General features: G+C 40.8%; 1 protein-coding gene across 2 annotated transcripts in view; it reads right to left on the reverse strand.

Annotated features, from left to right (window-relative positions):
- The window catches only part of DNAJC1 (DnaJ heat shock protein family (Hsp40) member C1), a 126929-nt gene that overhangs the window by 52092 nt on the left and 47549 nt on the right, over positions 1-27288 (reverse strand). Inside the window, exons 1-3 of one of the 2 annotated variants that reach the window (XM_033165891.1) lie at positions 21325-21546; positions 1776-1877; positions 1097-1143 (exon numbers count right to left, since the gene is read on the reverse strand). In XM_033165891.1, coding sequence (XP_033021782.1) covers positions 1097-1143; positions 1776-1877; positions 21325-21498 — 323 coding nt within the window. In that variant the 5' untranslated portion in view covers positions 21499-21546. Of the gene's footprint in view, positions 1-1096; positions 1144-1775; positions 1878-21324; positions 21547-27288 lie in introns of those variants that run through there. The other variant, XM_033165892.1, reaches the window with a different exon arrangement.

A 27288-nucleotide genomic window follows, 5' to 3' on the forward strand; every position in this document is an offset into this window, starting at 1 on the left:
CAAAAAAATTAAGTGTGTGTGAGTGTGAGTGTAGGGGGGTGCATTTAAACTAGTTCATACCTTTTGCAACCATTTGACATCAGACATTGACCCCCTATTGTTAAACTTCCTAAACTTCCTTGATCTATGACTCCAAGCTGAAAGACTGCAGTGGGAGGCAGGGTAAAAACCATACACAGAATCTCCAAAACTCCTCTGAACACTGTTCCATGGCTCTTTCAACACAGAGGATTATCTGAAAGTAGATAATCTCTACTATGAGACCTGGACTCATGCCAAGGTTTCCACAAAGCCAAGAACCTCCTGGAGAACTTTCAGCATCACTACTCAGAGAATTGAAAACCTAGAGATATTTTAAACAGAACTCATTTGCTGGCAGCAAGCCCTTCTTTTCTTTGGCCAAAATATATGGGTCACTAACAGTAAAGTGAGCATCCTAATAAACCACAAGTCCAAAGTAAAACACAACAGTCCTCTGGAAAGCAACCCAAGCACAAACAATTGCCTGGTAAAATTATTTTCTCACAGGTACATGAATTTATGTTTTGTACTTAAGAAAAAAAGTGTCTGAATAATATGCAATGACTAAAAGCCTTTTCAAATATTCCTATTTTTGTCATATCACATTTACCGGTAGGTTTTTTTTAGTATTAATAGTTTTTTTTTTAGTATTTAATAGTATTAAAGTCAGCACATGCTACTGTAGCTATGGAGAAAATAACCCAAGTCCACAACTTTTGGTGAGATCCTGAAAAATGGAAGATGGCTTTTCAGACTGAAAGGATTTGAGCAAAGCAGTAAAACCCACAATCAGTTTGCACTGGCCACCATGAACATCCACAGGTCTTACTCTATAGTTGGAGAATCTGAGGATCAGCTTAACAATTAGAGAGAATGAACTGCTGCACTAAGCACATGTTAGCAGTCTAAAAGCTCATATTTATATTACAAATTATAAAGTTATCACCTGGTTCTTTTACCAACATAGGCTAGAACCTAGCACATATGAGAGAGCCTATAAAATTCTGGCTAACCTGGCTCAGTTTAGCTGGAAAAAAAAACCCTCTGCTTTGAAATATATACAAAATAAACTCACCTATGCCTTCTCTCTTCATCCTTTAAAACCTCATATATGGCCACCAACTAGAATGAAAGCATACTTTTATTTTTCTAAAAACAGCAACACACCAGCAATCGTGCACAGAACAGCCAGAATATTTTGCCACAATACTACACATATACTGGGCCTTTTTGTACTCTTGAAAGTAAGAATGAAGAACTGTTCCTAGAATCAAAGAATCAGTTCAGGTCATTCTGTAAATAAATTCCAAGTGAGCAACTGTTGAAAAACCATATATTAGGCCTTCTTTGAAAAATACACCCAAAGAGTAAAGCTTAGTTTTATACACTTTAAACATCAACATGTTTGATGAAATATTTTTCCACTGCAATGCAAAACATGCAGCTTGTGGCACTATATTAAAACAACAACAACAGAGTCAAGGAGTCCACAAACTCTTGTTCCCATCCCTAAGCATTCCCATTATCTAAGCATGTTTAACTTCTGATAGCACATGGTGGTTTGTTTGTTTTTTACACATTTTAAATTTCTGTAGGAGTTGAAAGCATTAGACCATAGTAAAGCGGCAACAAAAGCTTCCAAACTTCCCCAGGTTATTTATTTCCAAAAATATCACCCCGCAATCACCATTATATTTATTCGAGGTTTCAATGATCACATGATACATTTTAATGCTTGCATATGCATCACTTACTTGTCTAAACTGGGTTTCTGCATTTTCATCTTTATTCTTATCTGGGTGCAATATTAGCGAAAGCCTGCGATACGCTTTCCTAATGTCTGCCGATGAAGCATCCTGAAAAACACAAAGCAAACTTTGTCAGAAATAAATTCCCAGAACCTTGTTAAGATCTGAGAAGACAGCCAACCGAGTGCAGGGACCTGAGGCAATGTAATTTGAGCAATCATTCTCCAGCCGGGATATGCAGTGAGCCAGGCCCACATGACTGAACAATCAGTCAATCTAATTTTGCTCTCCTCAACTCCTTTCAATGCCATGTGCTCATTACAAGAAGATAGTATTTGCCAGAAACTTTCAAACACTTGCTTCCTTAAAATTAGTCAATAAATCTTCAGCGGTAATTAACAGATCAAAAGGACAAATTGAAATTAATACATTGCGCATCTTCTAAAATATTCCCTTTTTCTTCAGCTATTATGCTCATTTTTACAAGTTGCAAGGCCTCAGCTAATGTGGTGCCCTTAATATTAAAATTACATCTCTATTAATTTCTTGCAAAATTCAAGCAACCTTTGTTTCTGCTTGTCTGCATAAGAGGGCTTTCACTCACAGCAGTATCAGCTTGTATTTCATGAGAAGCAAACTGCAGAAGTGCAACCAAATAATAGCACTGCCCCGATCTCAGTTCACTTTCATTATTATTATTATTTTAAAAATGAAGGTTGAGTGTTTCGTATTAATTGCACAGATGCGTAAGTAAATTCGGTTTCTAAGAACACCCAGCAAAAAAAGATGTTACAGTTAATCCCTACCTCTTCTCTAAAGGAACAAAGCTGTGTCTAAATTACAAAGTATCATTACATATACCCTGAAAACAACTAGTTTAATGGCCAACATGTCAAAGGCAACGTATGCTGAACGTTTACATAACCACCACAATAGTGTAGCCTCAAACAAAAGTATCCTAACAACCCCTAAGAAACTGCTTGGTATAAAGTGAAAGTTTTGCAAGTGAACTAAGCATGAGGATTTGGTTTCAGAGAGATATTTCATCTCGGATTAAAGTCATAAAGCGCGATATATGCCGGTATCGCATCCTCTCCCATAGATCATTGTCTAGAACTACATCTGCACAAACTATTGTAGTGGGTCAAATGTGGAAGAGGTTCTAAAACTATAAGAAGTCAAAAATAAGACAATTAAAGCAGCACTGTAATTAGCCTGTCAAACCTTCAGCACAAAGCACTGTTTTCATTACAGATTTATAGCACACAAGCCTAATTCAGCACAAAACATTTCAGGCCAGAAGGGAATAATTGGGTGGAGTGTGCTGCATGTGTGAGGAATCGTCTGTGTGTTGCTACATGCGTGCTACATGTACTGTGAGAACACAGAGGCATGGAACTCACCCATGACTGTCTGTGTGCAGGCCTCATGAATTTTCTTACACCAAAGGGCTTTTTGCGTAGAAAAAGCATGATATTTGAAGTGGCCTTTTCACTGCTTTGAGTAATGGGGAGGGGGTGCTGGCAGGAAAAGACTATTAACTATACAAGATTCAGGATATAATCATCAAGGCAAAATCTTTGCATTTTCACAGGCAAGATATGAGCACCTGCTGAAATCCCCCATCTATTTTGCAGCTGTAAACCACAACACACTTACAGTACTAAGGAGTAGCCTTTTTTCATAACACAGTGGAATTTCACTCTGATAAAGCATGCATTAGATTTCATCAAGAAACTGACCAAATAACAGAATTTAGGAATATAGGTTACATTTAGGATAATTCATTTCAACATCCTTTCTGATTATTCTAACACACCCTGTTTGTGCAAAAGAGTGTGGCCTTTTTTTTCTTATTATGGTATTGAAATTGTATCACCTAAAGAAAATTAAAGTTAGACATTGTGCATCTTTTCACTCAAGAGTCTACTCCTCAGATCCAGCAAAGGAGAAAACGATGCAAAATTAGTTCACTCTGGAGACACAATTATGAATGCAAGCATGAAAGAGAAAGTGGCTTTATTTATACACAGAAACCCAACATGCTATATATGTAAATTAAGTAATTTGGGGGCTAGAAATCTGCACCTCCACCTCCAGCTTCAGCAAGATGTCTCACTAACACAATTTCATTATGTTTGGACATGGCTGTGAGGAGTTGAGTTAGCCAATGCAATATTGACCATGACTTTGCAGTCAATTAGACTAGGACAAATTGTGTTCAGCATCTGTCACTTAATTGTGATTAAACCCTAAGGGGTGGGGGAGGATGTAGAAGGAGGGAGGAGGCAGCGAGGGTGAAGATTCATGTTTAACATGGTGCCTTGTTTAGGCAACAGTTATTTGTTTACACGAGCCTCAAAGTTAGGTCAATGCTGAAATAGTTAATTGGTTTATACAGTAACAATATTGTTGTGTTGCTAACTATTATTTGTTAATAAATAATTATCATATTTATTCAATTATATTATTGCACCCTAGGCAAATATAAACTGCTTCCATATAACCCCAGACTTTGGAGAGGTTTCCACTAATCTAGCTTCTCAGAGTATGTGCAATGCCAAAATGAAACTTAGTCATTCCAGTAACCACAAAAGATGGATTTAGGCTCTAGATTTTGATTATTATTTTTAAAAACAATAACAACCACCACACTAATTTTCATTTATGGCTTTCAGCAAATAATGGTAAAAACAAAAAACACCCAGAATCTCTCTTCTAGAGGAACTTTCTTTCCAGTATGCATGGCCATGACTACAGGTATATGCTAAATGCTCAAAGAAAACTGTTCTTATTCAATCTACAGGCATCCTGGAGCTAATCCAGAACTGATAGCAAGAAATGCCTTTCCTGTAAGAAGCTGCTTCTCCCTGTGGACTGTAGGCACAGAAGTTCAGCAGTCCCCTGGGCATAATGTACAAGGCAAGCTTGATGGTGACTGCTTGATCCAAAGCGTACAGAAGGGCAGCATTCTAATCAACTCTGATATGGTTTGGTGTTATGTCTGAGGACTATTTCTCACTAAGGGTAAATCTGTCTGGGCCCTACCACTTCAGACTGCAGGTGAGGACTCCTGTGATTGAATGCTCCATAAAAAAGCAATATGTCATCTTTGTGGAATAGGCAAGTAGATGTGAATGAGAAGGGCTGAGGGTGAGCTCTCTAGCTCTCTCTCCCCACCCCTGCCCCCAACATCAAGTTTTCTATCTGGAGGGGGCAGGGTATGTAGGTTCATTCAATCAAGTGAGCCCCTAACCTGCAGCTTCAAGTGGCATAGCCCAAGCACAGATTTACCACATCAGTGAGAACTAGGCTGATATCTTCAGCATCACCATCACTTCCATAAAGCAGCCTATTGCCAAGGCAGAGGTGACCCCTACACATCTGAGCCTAAGCTGGCAATGGGATTTTCACAAGTACCTTTGTTATTTACTTTCAGGTTTGTAATCAACATACTTACTGCTGATTCTCCATCCTCCCTCTTCTCCCCACCCTTGTAAACGACATTCCTTCCAAGTGGCCAAGCATTCATCACGTTGCTGATTAAAGTGCATGCTGCTACACAAAGCCAGATTTTGTTGTAAAATAGGTTTCTGTTAACTGTGAGAATCGATCAAGCCTGCATTTCATGTTATCGATCTGTTTTAATCATAGCAGACTAATTTCACTTATTAGTTTTACATAAAGATATATATATATATTGGGGGGATATCCCATGTTCCATTTGCAATGCTGTCATTTTCTTGCTTTAAAAGCAAAACAAAACAAACCACCCAAACACTTTCTCACCACTATGACTAATTTAAAATCACTTCTACACACTGCAGTGGTTAACATCCAAATGTTTTTGGTAATAAATTGGACTTTGGCTGCAACAAAATGTTAAGTGGGAAGGAGGGGATTAATGCAGGGGAGTATGCTAAACTCTTCCCCACCTATACTCTCTGGTCAATGCCTCCCTGAGCCATTTTTAATCTGTCCTCCTTCCTGGTCAAAAACTGGGGTGGGGTGGGGTCAGGTGGGGAGCAGCTGGGGTGGTTGCCTGCAGATAGAGCAGCCTTGCTATTTACCATCCATCTGCTTCCTGGAAAGCCAATTTCTACTTGCCACAGAGGAGTTCCAAAACTGGACTGCTGTACGGGAATATCTGCCATTCCACTTCTCTGGGTCTCCTTCCACTCAGGTTTCTGAAGGGACATCTTTTCTCACAGCAGCTACACTATATGTCAACATTATGTGACTAACTGTTGCTCCTCATAAATGTTATGGGCATTCTTGCACATCACAGAGGGCTATCCAATTGAAGAGGGCCTCACAGCAAACAAGCGATAGCTAGCTAAGGAGTTACTCACCCTTCACCCTAAGGTCCCAGGGCAGGTTGCAAAAATTATAACACGATATAAGAAACAGTTAAAAACAACCATATAGCTATATATTTGGTACACACACAACTACAAGGCTTTCACTGTTAACCTTAAATTACAGAACAAACAGTTCAGGAGTGAACTAAAGATGGGTTTGGCAAAAGCAAAGGACCATGGGAAATGACCACCCCCCCCACGCACCCACCTTGACCTTATGTACAGTCTTGTAGATTTCTCTGTGCGTGACCTTCTTGCCAGTAAGGTCATGAGCAACCAGAAAGTTCACTGACTGACTCACCAAGGACCTAGGCTGCAATAATAGTAATAAGGTAAAATGCCTGGTAAACAAAAGGTCATCAGATGCAGGTTTTGCATCTAAAAGCAGCTGCATCCAGCTACGGGAGATACAAGCTTCCTCCATCAACACTACACACCAGACAGAACAACAGTGTCTGCAGTATGACTCGCCAGGAAGCCACTCACCATACTCAATGTTCTTGATAACTAAAACAAAAACAAAAAAATTATTTATTTTTTACTATGGCAGACCAACATGGCTACCTACCTGTAACTTGATAACTAAATCCATTCAAGAGCACCATCCACAAGGTCCTCCTTGTTTGTTTACATGGCCCAATCTACCCTTTACCAGAACATTCCCCATTACATTATGGGGGGGGGGTCTTTTCTCTCTTGAAGCTGCTCCCCTATGCCCAAGTACACCTATTTGGATTTTGCCTAATCCCCTTTCATTCCCTCACTTTAACAACCTCATAATGCTGGCTTGCTTTTGGATCCCCTACAAGCCAGGTTTTAACCTTAGTCATTGTCATGTCTACTCTCTTAGCAATCTCTCTGCACACCACTGGACTCAGACCTAAGTCTTACCTATGCCTGTGATCTTGTTTTATTTCAGAAATAGACATCCTCTGAGCTCAACACCTGGGTCCCAGGTCTGCTGCAGCCTAAACACACATTGTTTTCAGGAGTCCTTTAGTCAGCACCAAGTTGTATGTTTCACAACTCAGCGTTATTTCCCCCCTTTTAGTTCAGAACTCTTATTTCTCTAAATTGGGTGCGTTAGAATGTGGCATGTGTCTATCAGTCCACAATACACACAATAATTGAACATGGCTTGCATTTTGGAAACACACATTTTGAGAAAAATGAGCAAGACATACATTGTAAGAATACTAAATAAGTAATTTCTGAAAACTGCTTTACTACATCAAACCCACAGCACAAATCTATTGACTGAATGAATGTGTTTCTAGGTTTCTTCCAAGCAGATAATACATTCACCAGATACGAAACATGGGGCCCTCTGTACCCATGCTCCTGGGCTCACAAAGTTTCCAAGTCTAATGAAAGAAAACACACAAGCCTCTTCCCTCTCTCTCTCTCTCTTTTAAAAAACGGATCTAGGAGGCTTCTCCACTCAAGCAGAATTTCCCAAATAACTGAGAGATGAAGATAAATGGCTTCCCAAGAGGCATGTGCGAAAAAAGAACTACACAGACTAATAGTTATGTGCAAACTGTGTGTATACCTCACAGGGCTGTCTTAAGCATATGCGGTGCCGGGGTGCAAAGATCCGCCCGGCGCCCCCCCCCCAGGTTGCCCAGTCTCAGGCATGCAGGAGGGTGGAGCTGGCCAGCTGCCTCAGCATCTCACTGGCTTGGTTGCCCCTGAACTCACGGCGCAGAGCCGCCCGCAGAAGAGCCCGCCACAGCGCTCCAACCAAAGGGAAGGCTTTCCCCCGGACTCAACTCTCAGGCCCCGGACTCTCGGCCTGGTGCCCCTGAGAGCCTGGTGCCCTGCACCCCTAGCGCCTATGGGTAAGACAGCCCTGACAACTCCCTCCTCTCTCCCAACTAGCCCAACTTTTCTCTGACAAAATCCAGGGATAGCCAACGAGAATGTGGGCACTGCAACTATACAATGCAAATACTAGAACCACTGTCCCAGTTCAGAACTGCATTGGAGAAGAGCGCTAAAATATCATGGTGGAGGAGTATCATGCACACATAATTTCCTTAACAATGGCAATATTCTATATAGAGACTTTTCAAGTGTTCGCAATGCTTCACCTGTAAGGATTATAACCAGATGATACAAAACCCTGTGAGGAATGTCAGTGTTTTCATCATACCACAGATGGGTGACTGAGAATGGACTGAAGCCTGAGAGAAAGTCTGTCTTACCTAAGAAGATATGGCAAGTTAATGGCAGAGATGAGATTCAAACCAAAGACTTCCTGACACAAACACCCAAGCTGGCAGGGGCTCCTTTCATTAAACTTTTTTTTAAAAAAAAACAACAACCTGTGAACATAGTAGCTATAGTTCAGCAGAGTTCATCTATAAGATGGAGAAGAGAAAGTGGCTATGTAAGCCAGGAGAATGACTGTTTTGTTCCTTTTCATAAAAACACCCACCCACCTACGTCCTTCATCACAAATCGTACCAGTAGCTCCCTTTATTTCCACACAGATTTCCCAAATTACGGAGTTAGGTGGTTCAAAGCAGTGTCAGATTTCTAAAAAAAAAAAAAAGTTACTAACACTTCTGTACACTCCATGCTTTCATCTGATGGCTGATTTATTCGGTACCTTAGCAGGCTGATTCTCTCCCACACTGCAAAGGTAACATGTAAATTTCCACCCACATTTTGGCGATATTCTACTGGCTGTAGAATTATGTTATGCCAGCAAATGCAAACACCAGTGTAGCCATATAGTATAGCAACATTTTTATTAGGCCAACTGTGGGTACAGTCACTTATTTCTTGTCAGGTCTAAGTGCCGTTTCCTAAAGACAGTGACAGATAGGAAAATCTATTTTTTCCAGGAAAGCTTTTCCAGCCAATTATTGGCAAGGCTGTTAAAGTCTGGCTCTGATAATTGCTGCTTGATCTTTTGCTGCTCCACTTGTTTTCCTGCTGTTGATTTTATTTTTATGTACTCTTTTAATCAGTTTTCCAATCCGTACATGACTGTGAATTATTTTTTAACAAAACAGAAAACCAGTCTATATGTTTTAGCTTTCTATACTTGCACAACCAGTTCTGTTACACATTACACACACACACACACACACACACTGAAGTTAGTGCTACCCTTTCCACCACTAAATTTAGCACCACCAAGTATTTCATGGTCGTAAATCTCTGAACAGTTTTGATTTAGGGTGACAATTTATACAGCATCAGCTAAGCAAGTAGTATTGTGATCTTCTTTCACAGAGTTGTTACACATGGGCTGAAATAGCCTGCAGGGCAACCCAGGAAACAGCCAAAAGCCCACTATAAATTAAAATTAGTTACATGCTCTTCTTAAAGAATGCAACTTTTCCAGAAAGAGCATTGGAATAAAACTGACTAGTGCAAGACAGGTGCAGAAAGCAAGAGAAGAGGCACTCCACTTCATGACTGGAATTCATATTCTGATACAGCATTTTACTTACAATTATGAGTTTGAAGTGCACTGAATGCTTCAGTGTTTTGCACCAGTCTAAAATATGTCATTGTTGGAGTGATAGCTACCACAGTCTCATCTTTGGGTTTTGTTGTTACGTTATGTATTTTGCGTTTCCATTTTGCATTTTATGTTGTAAACTGCCCTGTGATCTTTCATAAAAGTAATAAATAAATATAAATAAATAAAATCTTCTAGACAGTGCAACTCCCTTGCTGGCATGGACCAACATCCATGGAGACTTGCAAATCCAATAATTCTCTGAGGATTATTTCTTGTTGCCAAAAACTATAACCATCGTTCTTGCCTTACTGACCATCAGGATGCAAAGCTGACTACTGCTGCAATAGAGCAGCCTTTCCCAACCCAACGGTAGTGCCTATCAGTTGTTTGAGACTACAACTCCCATAATCTCTGACTACTAACCATCCTGGCCTTGGTCTGGTAGGAGCTATGGCACAAAACATCCTGAGGGAACCAGGGTGGGGAAGACTGCGGAAAGCCTTTCAAATATCACACAAGTCCAATGCTTGGGGGCTTCTGTATGCTAACACACTCTTCCACATTACCTAATATCGCTGACCTAGCAAGTGTTCCCAAATATTTTGCTGTTTGAGGTGTGCAGCTCAGGAGGGTGTTTGGCTTGGGGATTGTCCTTAGATAAACCCTCCTTGATTGTTTTCCTCTGTGCCATTGAACTCCAGTAACACTTCTTGTTTGCCTGATGTGAAGAAACTCGTCTACTGTAGAAAGGTAAAACCCACATTTTAAAAATGCAAAAGGAGTTAACATTTTCCTAAAGCATTAAGCAAATTTCCCCTTGCAGTCACCAACTTTTATTCACCCAACACCTTTTAGTACAGTACTCAAGGATGTGGTGCTGAAAGTTTTCCAGTGCTTTATTTTTCCACAAAAAAACTTTCAATATCATATGTTGGTTAGTAACAATGAATGGATGTCAAATGGAATTAGGCATGCTTTGCAGTTTCAAAGCTTTTAGTAAAACAAACATGCTAAACTAGATCGTTCTTTAGGGTATCAGATAAAAGTTCCCTTTAATATTCCTAATATTTTCCTAAAATTACCTTTAATTCATATAGGAAACTTTTCCCCAAAACCCATGTCACTGACAGCTCCTAAACTGACGAACCCTTTCATTGCCTTCCCTCACAAAATAATTCAGGGAGGAAAAACCATCAATTAAATAGATAGCTATCTAATGACACACTCTGATTTTTTTAGCTGTTAAGAATGGCTCTAAAAACAGATTTTGTGCATTGGAGACCATGCATAGTTTTGAGTTTAGAACAGTCATATATTGAGGGAATACCTTCCCCCATATGTATCTTTCCACACCAGGATCTAGCACAGATCACCTTTTGATGGAACAGGAGTGGGAAACCTCAGGTCCTCCATACTGGCTTCAGGCCATGTCTCTAGTCACAAGCCTTCATGAGTCCTGCCCCTCCCCTTTGCTAGGCTGAAATGCATCACTGAACTGGGATGACACCTCTTTTTTTCTTCTTTCATGGATAGATGTAGGATGGAGAGAGGTGGAGGGGAACAGAAACCTCTGACTTTTGAGAGGTTGGAATATAACCTACTGTACAAAAGGCTAGAGTCTATTCTCACCCTGTGATAATAGGTGGAAACTGCCAGGTTGACAGCTACCAAAGAAAGGGCTCTTTCAGTGGTGGCCCCCAAGTTACAGAAGAAGAAAAGCAGTGAGCCTCAAAGTAATGCAGGGGGAGGGAGAACTTTTAAAAAGTAGTAAGATGCCCCTGGATTTTCCATGGAAATGATCATCAGAGCCACAATAATTCAATTTACTGAGTATTTCCAGAAATGCAACATCTCTCCTTATAATTTGGACATTTAACCACTTGAATCTACCTATCTTGCTCTTATCTCTCTCCCTCATCACCCCCTCCCCATCCCATGACCTGGTGAGACTTTAGAGACCGGCTTATTTAGACAAGCTTTTTATTGGTTAACATATCTACTTGGTTTTATTAGCTGTTGCATGTACTCTTCCTGCTTATTATATCCTTCAGTTAGTTTTATCTTTGCTCTGTGCCTTAGGAGTTTATACTGAAAGGCAGACTAACTACGCAGCTTCTGGGTGAACAAACAGCTTTTATCATTACAGCACGCATTCTATATACACGAAGAAGAGAAATTAAGTTTGATACATGTTTTAAAAGCAGACTAGGCAGTATTCCCCTGAAGGAGGATTGGCAATCTCTCTTCCCCCCTTTAGGAAGTGCTGAAGCTCCATCTAGAGGCTTTTGCTCTACTACTGTCACTTGCAAAATCGCCTGGAAATGGGAATAATATCAAAGTGTCAGAAACTTCCTTTGTACCTCCCATTTTGTTATTCATAATAGCATCCTGCCCTGAACCTTTCCTGGCAACATTAGCTCCTTCACTGCCATCAAGTGGTAAGAAGCCAAAACTGAAGGGTTTTTTGTTTTGTTTTTTAAAATGACATCTCCTTTAAAGTGTCAGGGCAGGTTGGTCAGGCTAATACAGATGTATAAGAACACTGTTTAGAGATGAAGTAGAACTACTTGTTACTAGTTCTTAAATAACGTATTAAAACGTATGAGCTGTGTCCCATCAGGAAACCCACACAGGCCACAAATAGAAGCGTTATCCATGAAATGACACATTATGTTAAGAAACATAATGGAACGAGTTATATCTCTCAGCTACAAGTAAATTTATCGCTAAGCAAAAAATACATTATATTCGCAATATATAATAGATATTCAATATATTTTTAAAAAAATCTTAAGGTAGCTAGAAATGTGCAGTTCTGTGAACTACACAAACACGTTTATCCTTCTTCGAAGGACGGTCCTGTGTCATTTTAGTTAATTACGTTCCCCCACCTGACATATCCTTTTCACAGACATTTGGGATTATGCTCCTGTTTTGTTTCCTTTCCCTACCCACCCTTTAGAGCCAGTATGACTTCAGCTCAAAGGCACTTCTTCCCTGCCCAACCAGAGAAGCAAAATTGAGACTGGCAGGTAGGAGGTTTAAATGCAAACCCTCCAAGTAAACTCTTGTTAAAAATCCCAGCTGTTCCACTCGCACAGCCAGCTAGACAGGTAAAGCTGCATGGATTAAATGGCGGTGTTAGCTGGAAGGGTTTGGATTTGTCAGGCACTAGGAAACAACATATTGGGATAAGCTGGCCCTGTATTGGAATGGGCTTCACTGGAAACCAAAGATGGAAACAGACAGATGGTGCTTATAATATTAAAAAGATTGCAGAACATATTTTAAACTGACTTCTGGGGAATGGGGAGAGCCAAAAAGAGCAAGGAAGCATCCTATTGGGGATAAAGATGCCTAGGTGAATAAGTTTCCAATCATCCAAATAGGGTCAGTGTGGAAACAAGGAGCAAGTCTACAGTAAGACAGATCGCTGATGTAATGCAGATGTTTCTTCTTTGGTTACCTATCCCAAGATAGCCAACATGGTGCCCTCCATATGCTGTTGGACTACTACTCCTTATCAACCAGTCCATGATCAAGCATGATGGGAGCTGTAGTCCAAAAACAGGATGGCATCATGTTGGCTACCCCAATCTAAACATAGCCCTTTTCAAATGTTCTAAACTGTATTTTACATATTGGCAATTCTTGGGGGCCAAAATTCAATCCAAAAGTCTACAAAGTCAAAAGTACACTGCAGCTTTGTAATGTGAACCCCCCCCCCCCCCGGCAAAAAAAAAAAGTGAATTAGGGATAGTGTGTCAACAGCCAGCCAGAAAGAAAAATCTCATCAATGCTACTCAGGTAAGAGGAATACTGAACTGGAAATCATCCAGTTTGTTGGAAACTGTAGTTTTGGTAACACAAACAGCTAGAGAAAGAAAGTTGCCTATGCCGCTTAAGATCAGGGCTTCAACAGTTAAATGAGTAGGAACAAACTGCCAAGTTTACCCTAGTGGAAAGGAACAGCAGAATTCACTAAGGACATATCCAGTAGCTGACTTAGGTGTGCATGCCCAGAACCCTCTTAGAAATGCAGCAATTGGGTTCATCAGCTGTTCTGAAGAAATGAAGTAAATCCATTCCCTCCCTCTCCCAACTGGGGCAGATACTAGTCCATTTTTCACCTTGTTTCTTAGCAATAGTCTTCTGGAGCAACAGAATTACAAGTTTGAAACTACCCTTCAAATTGACAAATATAGTATCCATTCATAATAGACATTATTTTTATTAAAAATGCATTTTGAGAAATTGAAAAGTTTCCACGGGGAGAATATATATAGTAAAAAGGAATTCATTTTACCCCATATCACTGATCTCCACTTTGTATCATAATGGCCAGTTAAAACAAAGATAATCCAAGACTCGCCATAAAAAGGTGGCAAAATACAGGAATTATAAACTTCTCACTATGCTAATAATTAGTACGGGGCAACTTTTAGACTAAAGGTGACCCAGGAAAAATTGCCAACAAAAGCAAGCCTCATTCCTGAGTTGCCACCCTGGCTGTGACTTCGCAGTTTAGAGCCTGTTTCATGCCCACAGGACAGGGGAGGCATAATCACACAAGGGTGGAATTAATCATGCAGGCAGTTACTAGGCAACCACTCACATGTGCACTATTGCTTTCCATCATAACCCCAAAGCAGTAGTTCTTTCACACAGCTAATTGGAGGAATTCACAGGCATTGGATGCTACGAATCCCACCAAAGACTATTAAACATATATAGAATATATAGAACCAGCAATGTTGTGGTTAGCAAAAGCAGGTGTGTGTTTGGTTTTGCAACCAATGGACAGACATGCAGTGCAAGAATAATGATCCACACAAGTCTACATATTTCTCTATCAAGCTGGAAAGCCAATAAAGCTTTGCATTACAGAGAACAAAGCAAAGCTTGCATCAGTTGCAGTAGCAGCTAGCAGAACAAGGCACTGGAATAGCCATGGGTAAAGAGGGCACACTAGGTCAGAAGATTACACCTAGGCTGTGACCCTGACATGTAGGGCATAATTCAGAGAGAGGCAGGGAGGATTTGGAAAGAATGGAAGTCATGCTTACCTTGAACTGACAGCAAGCCAGCATTAGTGTTTTAAGAAAGATATGACAAATCTCTCTGGATTTGTCATATCTTTCTCAGAGAGAGAACACACGTTGAGTCATCAGGAGCAGACAAGGCAACTGATTCTGTGTATGCTGTCATTGGACAAGGATAAGTTGAACGTGCAGCTGTTAGCCTACTCAGGTCTACAAAGCTGCCTAATACAACTGAGCTCAGGCAAAACTATCCACCACCACCCCCGTCCCATCTAGAGCGCGGTCTGCACCACAAGCCCAAACACTGGCAAAATCACTAGCAAATCTAAGGGAAACAAGAAAAGATCTTGCCAGACAAAATGTTAGAATCAAATGAAATCAGCAGCATGCTTACAGGAGTACTTCACAATGTCTACTAGACTGACATTATCAAAAAGCAGCAATTGGTTACACACCATATATTAATCAACTTCACATTTGGTCATGGGTGCAGAAGGATGAGCTTAATCTAAGCCTTCCCTTGTTCACATTATCTGGCCTCTACCACTTACCCAAGTCAACCAAGTCAAATGACCAGGGACAGTATACCCAGAACAAGAAATGTACAGATAAATACAAAAGGTGATAGCTCTGCACAAAACAGCCTACAACGAAAGGTTTTTAAAGGGAAAAAAAAATAAATCTTCCTTCAACAGAAATCACCCTTCCCACCATTGTGTTACATAACAGAACACTTTTTCAATTACAGATAAAATGCTGCATTGTTTTTATTATTTCAGTTCAAATTGTGCACTTCACAAAGGACTCTCTTCCACATTAAGAATGATCAGACATTCACAAAAACATCCTAAAGCAGAGCTCCAAGGCAATTTAAAACTTCTTCTATGGAAGTGGTCAACATGTCTAAGAACTAGGACTGGCATAGACCAGGGAGCTAGCCAGAACATTTTCACAAATGTGGAATGTGGAAAACAAAACTTAAGATCTTCCTCCATGCCTCAAGGAGGAGAGCTAAGACTTCATACAATGTAAACATCAGCTGGAGACCAAGGAAGTTATGACTAATTGGTACTTATGTCTAGGTTTGCTTAAAGGTTATTCAGTATCCTCAAGAACCGCTTGAACTTCTGTTGATTGAGTTCCAATAAGAAAAAGATGTTCGGTGTTTTTCCATTGCAAAAAAAGAAAGAATATATATTAATTGTTTAAGAAATTACTTTACATATGCTGGTAAGAAGAACTATAATCTTTAAGCCTCCAGTTATGAAGCAGATTTTTTAAAAACTACTGTCCCATATAAAGATTTTTCTTTAATCTATTGCAGATCTGTTTAGGGGATTCTTGTCATAAGGTTATTAAGTGCTCTGAATGAGCTGTTAAAATGTCAATTCTATGTGAAAATTAGAAAGGAAGCCATTGAGGAGTTGCTATAGCTACAGACCAAGCAGATGTCATCATCAACTTCTGAAAAAGTTATTCAGGTCTAAATAATACAACATTTGCACTGTCCTTGAAAACTGACTGGTTTTATTGTTTTGTATTCTTCATATAGAAAATGTGCTTGGTCAAGTTTTAGAAGTTGCATTTCAGCTCACACGTAGTTTAGATGTACATCCAGGTAACAGAACTACTTCACAGGTTAATTTTCTAAAGGTGCAGCAGTTATCCTCCATTTATTCATATTCTAGCAGAAGGGCCAGAATATGAATAAATTAGTTTGTTTAAAATAAAGCATTTTTAAGAGAGAGAGAGTATAGGATTTAGAACAATCTATTTGTTTCTACTGAAATGCTTGTCATTATAATGAGCAATGGAATGCATGGGAAAGAGGCCTGTATATTGAAGAAGCCACAGGTGCAGTATGTTTCTGTGCAGAAAGACACATCAAGCCACAGGGTCATAAACTAGGTAAGGTTTGTCCTCAAGCACAGCACGTTATTTTTCTCTCCTATGAAAGAAGAGCAGTCATTCATTTATATAAGAGAAAGTAAATGGGTTTACTCAGATGCTGCTGCTCAGGTGATGGATGACCTTGTGTCTGAAGTGAAAGATGCCTCTATTCCACCCTCAACCATGTCCCAGTCTGAATGGGAGCCACTGAGAACTGAGCCAGCCCTTATTTGCATAGTTTAGAAGGGGGACTATCCAGTTCTCAGAACGGCCAGGCCAAGCAGCTACTTCCTGCATAAAAAAGCAATATGCCTCAAGTCTCTCTTTGTACCTCATCCCTTATCTCATACTTTGTTCGTGAACCACTGATGATCTGTGAGCTCAATTCAGGTAGTCTATGGAAAGACTGCGGAACAGACAATAATACTTGTACTATTTTTCTGATTACAGTACAGAGTTCAAGGCTTTTTCGACCAGGGCCGAATTATCAAATAGGCAAAATGGCCCGGCCATCATGCTGGATTTTACAATGATGCCACCAGTGATGGGGAAAGGCTATTTTTCTTCATATTTAATCCAAAAATGAACTGTGATGCCCCCCCCCCACTTCCCCACAAATTAGAATCGCCATACTACACTAATTGGTTGCATTTTGCCCATGTGTATACACTGGAATCTCTAAAACAGCCTTCCCCAACCTATTTCGGCTTGCATCAGCTTTGACTGCACTCGCATCTGGACAGGGAGAAGACAACTACCATTGTCTATGCTCTGTTAATCTCTAGGTTAGATTACTGCAACATGTTATACATAGGGATGCCTCATAAAATGGTTCAGAAACTTCAGCTGGTGCAGAATTTGGTGGCCATGTTGTTCACTGGGGCAAGATGGTTTGAGCATATTAACACCAATCCTGGCCTGACTGCACGGGCTGACAACACCAATCCTGACCTGACCCAATTCAAAGTTTCTGGTTTTGACCTATAAAGCCTTAAACAGCTTGGGACTGCAATATCTAAAGGACCACCTCTTTCCATATGAACCTACCTAGACACCTGAGGTCCTTCTTCGTGTGCCTCCTCCATGAAAGGTCCGGTGGGTGGCAACACAGAAACAGGCCTTTTTTGCACTGACTCCCCATTTGTGGAAAGCTCTCCCCAGGGAGATTCAACTGGTGGCTTCATTACATGCCTTTAGGTGCCAGCCAAAAACATTCCTTTTCAACCAGGCCTTTGGCTGATTAACAACCAAATCTCTCTTAAATGTAATGTGGGAAAGGGGAATTTGTTTTCCGTTATCTTTTTATTATGTATTTTATGGTTGGTTTTCATGTTGTAATTTTATGTTGTGAACCATCCTGAGATCTACAGATGAAGGGGGTATACAAATTTAGTAAATAGTACAGTTAGAACTGGATATGGAATAACTGATTGGTTCAAAATTGGGAAAGGAGTACAACAAGGCTGTATATTGTCTCCCTGCTTATTTAACTTATATGCAGAATTCATCATGCGAAAGGCTGGACTGGATGAATCCCAAACCGCAATTAAGATTGCTGGAAGAAATATCAACAACCTCAGATATGCTGATGACACAACCTTGATGGCAGAAAGTGAGGAGGAATTAAAGAACCTTTTAATGAGGGTGAAAGAGGAGAGCGCAAAATATGGTCTGAAGCTCAACATCAAAAAAACTAAGACCATGGCCACTGGTCCCATCATCTCCTGGCAAATAGAAGGGGAAGAAATGGAGGCAGTGAGAGATTTTACTTTCTTGGGTTCCATGATCACTGCAGATAGTGACATCAGTCAAGAAATGAAAAAATGTCTGCTTCTTGGGAGAAAAACAATGACAAACCTAGACAGCATCTTAAAAAGCAGAGACATCACCTTGCCGACAAAGGTCCGTATAGTTAAAGCTATGGTTTTCCCAGTAGTAATGTATGGAAGCGAGAGCTGGACCATAAAGAAGGCTGATCGCCGAAGAACTGATGCTTTTGAATTATGGTGCTGGAGGAGACTCTTGAGAGTCCCATGGACTGCAAGAAGATCAAACCTATCCATTCTTAAGGAAATCAGCCCTGAGTGCTCACTGGAAGGACAGATCCTGAAGCTGAGGCTCCAATACTTTGGCCACCTCATGAGAAGAAGACTCCCTGGAAAAGACCCTGATGTTGGGAAAGATGAAGGGCACAAGAAGGGGACGACAGAGGACGAGATGGTCGGACAGTGTTCTAGAAGCTACCAACATGAGTCTGACCAAACTGCGGGAGGCAGTGGAAGACAGGAGTGCCTGGCGTGCTCTAGTCCATGGCGTCATGAGGAGTCGGACACGACTAAACAAAATAATAATAATAATAATAATAATAATAATAGTGCCACTCAACAAGTTCCACAGCTCCCCAAATAGGTGATCATTGGTAATATTGGCTAAGGCTGACAGAAGTTATAGTACAAACCATCTAGAAGGCACCTTGTTGGGCAAGACAGCTCTAAAATCTTATTTTTTAAATGACAGGCCGACTATGATTATCAGTTAAACATCTGGCTAGTTCATATGACAACACTGAGGTAGGTCAAGGACTTTGAGAACTTAAAGAAGAAGAGTCACCTGATCCAGGGACAGTCCACAAATATAGGTATATTCCTACTTCTTTTTCTTAATGGTGACACGGACCATTCATAACAAAAATATTCTCCACAACTGTGAGCAGGGCGGTGGGGTGGGGTAAGCAGAGACAAGCAGCAATAAGTAACTGTGCTGCTCAGGCTGCACAGAAAAAGCATTTGGGTTTCTGAAATTCATTCTGATTGTGCAATGATAAAATATAACTGATAGAATTCTACAGGATGTGGTATTTGTGTGTGAAAACAGTTAGTATCCAATGATCCTCAAGCATGCACCTAGGCAATTACCGGTATGTGGGCTTCTACAAGTTCCCCTTCCAACTGCAAGTTCTCAGGCTTCAACAAATGCTGTTCAGGGGAGAGCCCTTTTAAGATCTGTTAGAGTGACAGAGAAAGAAGCATGGTTCTTTGTATCTGCCACCATGTTTTAAATATATAAAAAGTTTTCTAGTTAAGTAGTCATCATTATATTCACTCTCATCGGACTTACACCGCAAGAAGGGTTGGTTATCAATCTGCAAAACATAAGTTCATAGTAACTGAACCAGTTATTACATCATTTTACATTAATGTCTGAATCAGAACGGAACACGATTATTAGATTCGGTTCAGAGTTAGGTTTAGGTCTCAACTATGCAAGTTTCAAATTGAAATTATACCACACACTTCAAGGAAAATATGATCCTCAAGCAAAGTAGTCCAAACATCAGGAGCAGAAATAAGCTGAGGCACCTGCTGACTAGGTTCTGCCAGATCTGCTATATCAGTCTTTATTTTATTTTTTAAAAAAGTAAAATCCATTCAAATCTGTTTCACAATAATTAACCTGAACTTTTACAATACTGTTTAGCTGGACACTATTTCCTAATACAAACTTAAGATAACTTTTAAGTTTCCCTGGTAGCTGCTCAATAGCAGCCACACATCCTATTTATTTATTTATTTATTTATTGCATTTATATATTGCTTTTTAATCCAATGGCTTCACAAGTTAGTACACAATCAAGATAAACAACTATAAGTAAACCAAAACATCAGCAAAACTACCAGAAACACAGCAGCAACATCTTGTTGATGATTAAAAACTAAAGGTAAAGAAAATCACTTTTAACCCACAGCTAAGATGTTAAAAGGAAGGGTGCCAGACAGGCCTTTCTGAGGAGGGAACTCTAAAGATGGAATACCATTCCTATGCCCAGTTGCCACCAGACAAAACTCCAAAGACAGGGACACACAGTGACAGGCCTCAGAAGGCAATGTTAATGAACAGAAAATTAGAATATTGGGAGCAGCCCATTCGTCAGAATGTTAGATGGAAATAGCAAGAAAATAAGCATGCATCACATGGCTTCCTCCACAAACGGAAGGGTAATGTGTAAGTTTTCACTCATAAATCTGGCCAGGTTTAGGGTGCAAAAATGTCTACAAAAATGGGAAATAGGCTACTACCATAAAAGCAGTGGGGTGGGGGAGAATATAAGATGTTTGCAGGTTTGGTGGTCTACATTTGAAAGAAAAGGGGAAGTGTCCTACAGGGGTTGAGGATGAAAAGAAGTGAGAAAAGAAGGGGCAACTAAATTTTAACATAAAGGTGGAAGGAAGGAGGAAAGAGCACATGGAGCCTGCAGGATCCAAACACAGAACACTGCCCCTTTAGAAGAGGTCTGGATGGTCAGAAGGGAAATATCCAAACATCAAAACGGAGAATAAATTGGGGGGGGGGAGGTTGGGGGAGAGAGAGAGAGAAGAGGTCAAGGGAAGTCTGGGTTTCCTCGCCACAGGGAGAAACGGTAGTGAGTGGGCAACAAATAAGCTGCACGAGGTAGAAGAGGCAGCACTGTATACTTTTAAAACACACGCACACAACTTTATAACCCTGTCCTCTGCCACACTATAAACCTGCTTCACAAACCTCCCCCCAGATACGCGGGGCAAGGCAGCAGCAACCGCCCCGAGAAGTTTATCTGTATATGCTCAGGAGCCCTCTGGTCCCGGCTCTCGGCCGCCCCAAACGCTCCGGGCCCGAGCACCCCGGGTTTCAGGGGAGGTCGCAGCCGGGCCCAGCCGGAAGAGAAGCAGGAATGGCGGGCCGGGTCGGACCCCGAGGCCCGAGCCCGCCCGGGTGGGTCTCCTCCTCGCGCTCCCTCCCCTCACCTGCTCAACTCCCAGGAAGACGTAGAAGTTTTGCGGGACCTCCTCCACCAGGTCGAAGAGCTCCAAGTCTCCGCTCTCCCAAGCCAAGGCGGGCTGCGCGAGCAGGAGGAGCGCGAGCAGCAGCAGCAGGGGCCGGCGGCGCAGCCCCGCCGAGGGTCGCGCGGAGCAGCCCATGGGGCCGAGCAGCTGGCCTCCTCAGCCGGGCTCTCCGCAGCACAACCGCTTGCAGCAGGACCCGGCAGACGTGGCCGGGCAGGACGCTCGACTTCCACTGCGCATGCTCCAGCATCCGCGCCGGTTCCGCCCCTCCCCCTGCGAATCCCACGGGGGTGGGGGGGAGAGCAGGGCCTCCGCCAATCGCCGGTCGTCGCACCTCTGTCGTCACGACGCCTAGCAACCGGTCGATGCCGGGAGGCTTGTGTGTTGGGAAGGCCTGGAAGAAAAGAAACCTCCAGCCAGGCCGAGGGAGGCTGTGAGGGGAGGGGAGCCGCCGCCGCCGCAGCTGCCAGCCGCCCCCACATCCAAGGGGAAACGAGGCCTCTCTCGCGCAATAAACAAAACAGGATACTTCGCAACGGCATACAGCCGACTTTCCCCACAGCCACCCATAAGCGCCCACAAAAAAGCCTCCCGCGCGCTTGTTGCGAAACTTTTCCCGACAGCGTGTCAGAAGGGAGCCTGCAAAAGAACCGGGCCAGGGAGGCGTGGATTCACACGTTACCTCAATACACGGAACTCGCTGGGTGGATGTTAGATTCGGTCCGCTGTCTCTATGAGACAGTCCTACTCCCCCCCCCCCGGTTGCTGCGGGGATACGAATGGTATAATCGTCCGAATTTAGCAGCAGAGTTTATTCTATTTGTTCAGCAAAGGCCTCAGAGAGAGAGAAGGAAATTATATTCCAAATGATGATTCAAGCTTTGTCACTTTCACGGATTTGTCATAGATGAATCTTAACAAGTGCCTCTATTCACCAACTGATTTTGGAAAAGCATGAAGATTTTTGGGAAAGCATATGAGGTTACACAAAGGAGACCTATTTCTGCCCACACAATCGTTTTACATAAAGGGACTGTCACTAGGATGATCATTGCTGATTTGTTTTCAGTCCCTTTCCTTATATTAATATAATACAGTACTGATTTTGCCATTTTTGCTGCTGCAGCACCTGTAGTTGCCTTCAGTGATCCACTATGATCCCAAGATCTTTTGCGTCACAGTCACAGTACCAATCTATGTAGATGTGCATAATATTAGACATGTTACGTCAGTAACGCTCTGCCCACCTTCACTTTTTTGCAAACAGTCACTAAGCTTGTGGTTGTTAATTTGTTTTAAACTGTTTTTAATGCTGTATTTTAAATTGTTGTGACTCACCCTGGAAATGTGCTCACTTTTAATTCCTTTGTGTAGACAAAAGTGTGGCTAAATTATGTACACACACACACAAATATATATATATATATATATATATATATATATATATATATATACACACACGCACACACACACACACACACATTTTCTGGTACTTATATCCCAGACTGCCTAATAATACACATACAATACATGGCACAACAATAAAAAATATGTTAGCAACACAATAGCATATACAAAATAGCAGTACCAGCAAGAAGGTTGATTACATTTTGAAGCCTGGGTAAGCAAAAACATTTTCACCTTGCACCTAAATGAGGACATCAGTATCATTTGTGATGGAGTTCCATAACCTCAAATATAAATATTTAGCCACACTTTTATCTTCTCAAAGGAATTTAAAATGAGTATAAAGCTCCAAACGCTACTGTAAATCTACCTCAACAAAAATTAGTAAATCAATTATTATCAGCTAAAACTCATTCTCAGGTGGTACTTAATCGCTATCAGGCTTCACTACATGAGTGCTAAATATATATTTTTAAAGGCTGCCAGATATCCAGACAAAACCAATAATGGATTGTGTAGTGCAGTTTTCATAGCCATAAAGCACCTAATTGTGATTGCTCTTCTTGTTGTTATTACCAACAATTACTACTGCATGGTACAATAAAAGCAGGTTCTGCCCGCAATCTAAAAATTATTAGACCAAACTGTGCCATGGCTTTTCAATCACCACTCACTTCCCTTATTTTATCAGGAGTTATTGATCCATAAAGTTGTGGAGTGGGATGGGCCATCATTTCATACATGCTTTAGAAGTAGGATCTAACCATAGATATATCTGTAGAAACTGTTTTCTTTGCTGTATTAAATATCTAATTGAGCTGGTAGTCTAAATCCAGTATTTTAAATATAACCACTATGATGTTCTGCAGTGAAAGCCCATTAGAATTAATACTGCAGTCTCCCCTGCATTTCTTAAAGTGTATTTTATGAAAAGCAGCCACAGCAGCTTTGAGGTCTGCCACGGGAGTTGGTGTATGTGTGATCTTAAATCTTTGCCCTCTGTGATTTCCTCCCCCACATCAAATTGTTTTTCCTATGCTACTTTTCCACTCACAGGAAGAAAAGATTCTGATCAAATTCATAGCCTCCCATGATAGCTTTTCATTACATCCATTTGCTGTGTAACAATGAGTAATCATAAGACTATCTGAAACTGACAAAGCTCAGTTAAAGGGAAACAATATATCTTTTAAATCTGGATTATAATATTAGCAACACAATATTTTAACAGAAATAGGCTTTGAATTTCAATTATTAAGCCATTATATTACCATCGCATTCTAAACTTTTTGTGGTAAAGATAAATATCCATCAATGAATACTTGCTTTAAAAAATATTGTCAGTTAAATCACACTTAATAGTAATAATAATATCCCATAACAACCTCTTATGTCGGAAACTGTTGGGCCATGCTGCTAGCTATTAAAGGACAATGAGCAAACTTCATTATGAATTCTGCTGGCAACCTATGTGAAATAAATCCTAAAAGCACAATCTACATGGCTCTTAGTTTTCTTTTTGATGGCACCTTTTGGGTGCAAATAGTTTGAGCAATTCTGGAGCACATAGCAAACAGGCAACTCCTGTTTACAATTACTGTATAATAAGATCTCTTAATGAAGAATAATCAAAAACTTGGTCACCTCTGAGCATTCTTAAACAAGTTCTAGGGCATACACTGTTCATGCTGATTACCAAGAGGCAGGACAGTTGGGTCTCATCATTGCCCCATGAAAATATTTCATAGAACACAACTATAACAGTAGAAGTCTCAGGAGCTGCCTGGGTCACCCATCCAAATTAGCCATTGCCCTCCTCCTGGACTGGAAGGGCTATAAAATGCTTCCTGTTGAGGCTGAGACCTTGCTTGAATAGCAAGCTCTTCCAAAGCTCTAATGTGGTTTTGTACATATCACTGCATGTGATTCCCTGATCCCCTCCAACAACTGCAAATAGTTCAGACTTGACAGGAAGATGGGTAATGGGGGTAAGCTGTCTTTCAGAGAAGCTTGTCCACAATTTACCAATGCTGACTTCTAATTAAGGAATTGCTGACAGAAGTTCAAGGTCACCCAACACATTTTGAACACAACTGTTCTAGACTACAATCTACATACTACATAACACATTGTTTGAAGTCTGGGACTTAAATAATAGCACACAAATAAGGTGTTTATTTACCCAAACAGGTAGGTAAGAGCTAGTCATTTTATTAATTTAAAATAATTGCCTGTGAAGAGCCTAGACGTAAATCCCACCCAAATGGCCAACATAATCCCATAATAATGCGATAATACCTCAGCCAAAATATTGTTGCTTCTACCTAAGGAGCTGATACTACGCCTAGCTAGACCAGGCCTGGTATCAGCTCCTGACATCCTTGGACAGCTGCCAAGGCCCCAATGTCACAGAAGGAACCATCACTGCTGCCTGCCCTGGACCTCCTTTAAACAAACACATTGGCCTGGTGTCCCAAATAGCAGCAAACATTTGTGTCTAAGCTGACATTTTCGTTTTCCACAATGCCTCAGACATGGTATCACTCTGGAGCATTGTGGGAAATTATAATGGCAGTCTCCAGTTACCTGATGTTCCTGTTGCCTTCCACCATTACAAGCTCAACCCAGCAATGCCCACCAACAGAAAAGGGCCCCCACAAGACTGATATTTGCTTAAAGCAGGAGCTGGTTCTGAACTAGAGTACTCATTTCACACACACCCTACATTTCCAGCTTTTAAAGTAGTCAAACCTTAAATTTCACAACTGTTTTCATGTAAAATTCATGGGTATTTGCAGTATTTTTTTTAAAAAAATTAAAACCCATTTGACCACAAGGGGGCAAGGAGAAATTTCTTTCAGCCATTCTCAGTTCACAACATAATTATTCTCTTAAAGGTTTTTTTTCCCCTTGCCATTAATATGAAATATGGAGCAAGTTAAAATCAGGAGGAGAACCTTTTTACCAACAACTTACCTCCTACCACTGTGCCTTCAATTCTAACATGCAGTTGATATTGTCTTCTTTTGTTGTCAGCTGCCTTGGAAGTTTTGACAAATTGAAGGGCAACCTACAAATGTCTTAAATAAATAAATCCTAGGAGTAAACCCCATTGGGGTTTCCTTCAGAGCCAATATACAATTGGATTGTGTTGAAAATTATGTTAAGGATTAGAAACTGTGATCCTCAAGGCATTTTGCACTTATCCCAGTGAGGAGTGTGTGTCATTTCAGAAATGTTCTAGGCTAGAAAAGCCAACTAGAGAAATATAAAACACAACAGGGATCAATAAAAAGAAGATACTGCATCAGGAAGTCACATTTTTCCTGATTCATGGTTGATCACAAGAAGCATGATCAGTGATAATGCTTAAAAGAAAGAAAATCTGATGTGGAACATTTGATTCTGAATGAAAGCGTCTAAAATTCCACTAGCAGTGCTTGTTAACTTCCAATATCCTTTTGTTCCTACTGTTATTCATTTCAAGTGCCTTGCTCTCATTTTGTCCAATATGTTACCATAAAATATTGACCTGCATTGGATGTAGCACCATAGTGACTAAACCATAGTTTAGTGTTACATACACAAGCCTGCTCTCCTCCCTCCTCTGGCTGCAGATTAGAAGCATCTGTTTCCATTTTGATCTAGTCACAGTCAATCGTTTCATCCAAACTAGGAAATGTAGTTAGTTTTACATATGGTATATATTCAAACAAGTTAAGATCAGAAACCAGTTTGAACGTGACTTGTTTAGACAAACCATCATTTAAACTTACTATAGTTTGTTCTATTTTGGATGAAATAACAAATTGCAGTTAGTTTAAACTGGAAGCAAATGTTTCCAGTAATCTCCTCACAGCTATTTCAGATAAGTCAGAGATCACATAAGCCTTTGTCTCATTCATGTAACACTATGGTTTAGTGTTACATCAAAATACATAAATTCATTTTCCTCCTCCCACAAACCAACTTTCTGTTTCTTTGTGCAGGGTAGATGACTTGTAAGGTCCTTCCATCTCTACGATTTTATCACTTGCCCGACAGTTCAGTGTGATAGAATATCTGTCATTATATAAAAAAAACCAACAACATATAGCAATAGGGAAATAAAGGAGAAGCTGCCCTACAGACTGCAGTGACTTGCAGGGTATATATAGCATAAGGAATCAGGCCATCTCTCAAGTAAACTGATCCTGAGTTGTATAGGGTCTCATATGTTAGTAGTAACACTTCAAACTTGACCCAGTAGCAGATTGACAGCCAGTGCAAATCCCACAAGCAAAGTGTTATATAAGTTCAGTAGCTTGCCCCCATAGGGAACCTGGTGACTGTGTTCTGCACTACCTACAACCTCCAGACCAACCTCAAACATAACCCCACATGGAGTGCACTGCAGTCGTCCACTGTGAAATTACCAATGCATGGACAACTGTGGTCAAGCAATCCTACTGAAACAACCTATAATAACATTCATAATGTAGGATTGTCCTATCTCTCCAAACCTGTGCCAACATTATT

The sequence above is a fragment of the Lacerta agilis genome, chromosome 12 (assembly GCF_009819535.1).
Source record: "Lacerta agilis isolate rLacAgi1 chromosome 12, rLacAgi1.pri, whole genome shotgun sequence".
NCBI classification, from domain to species: Eukaryota; Metazoa; Chordata; class Lepidosauria; order Squamata; family Lacertidae; genus Lacerta; species Lacerta agilis.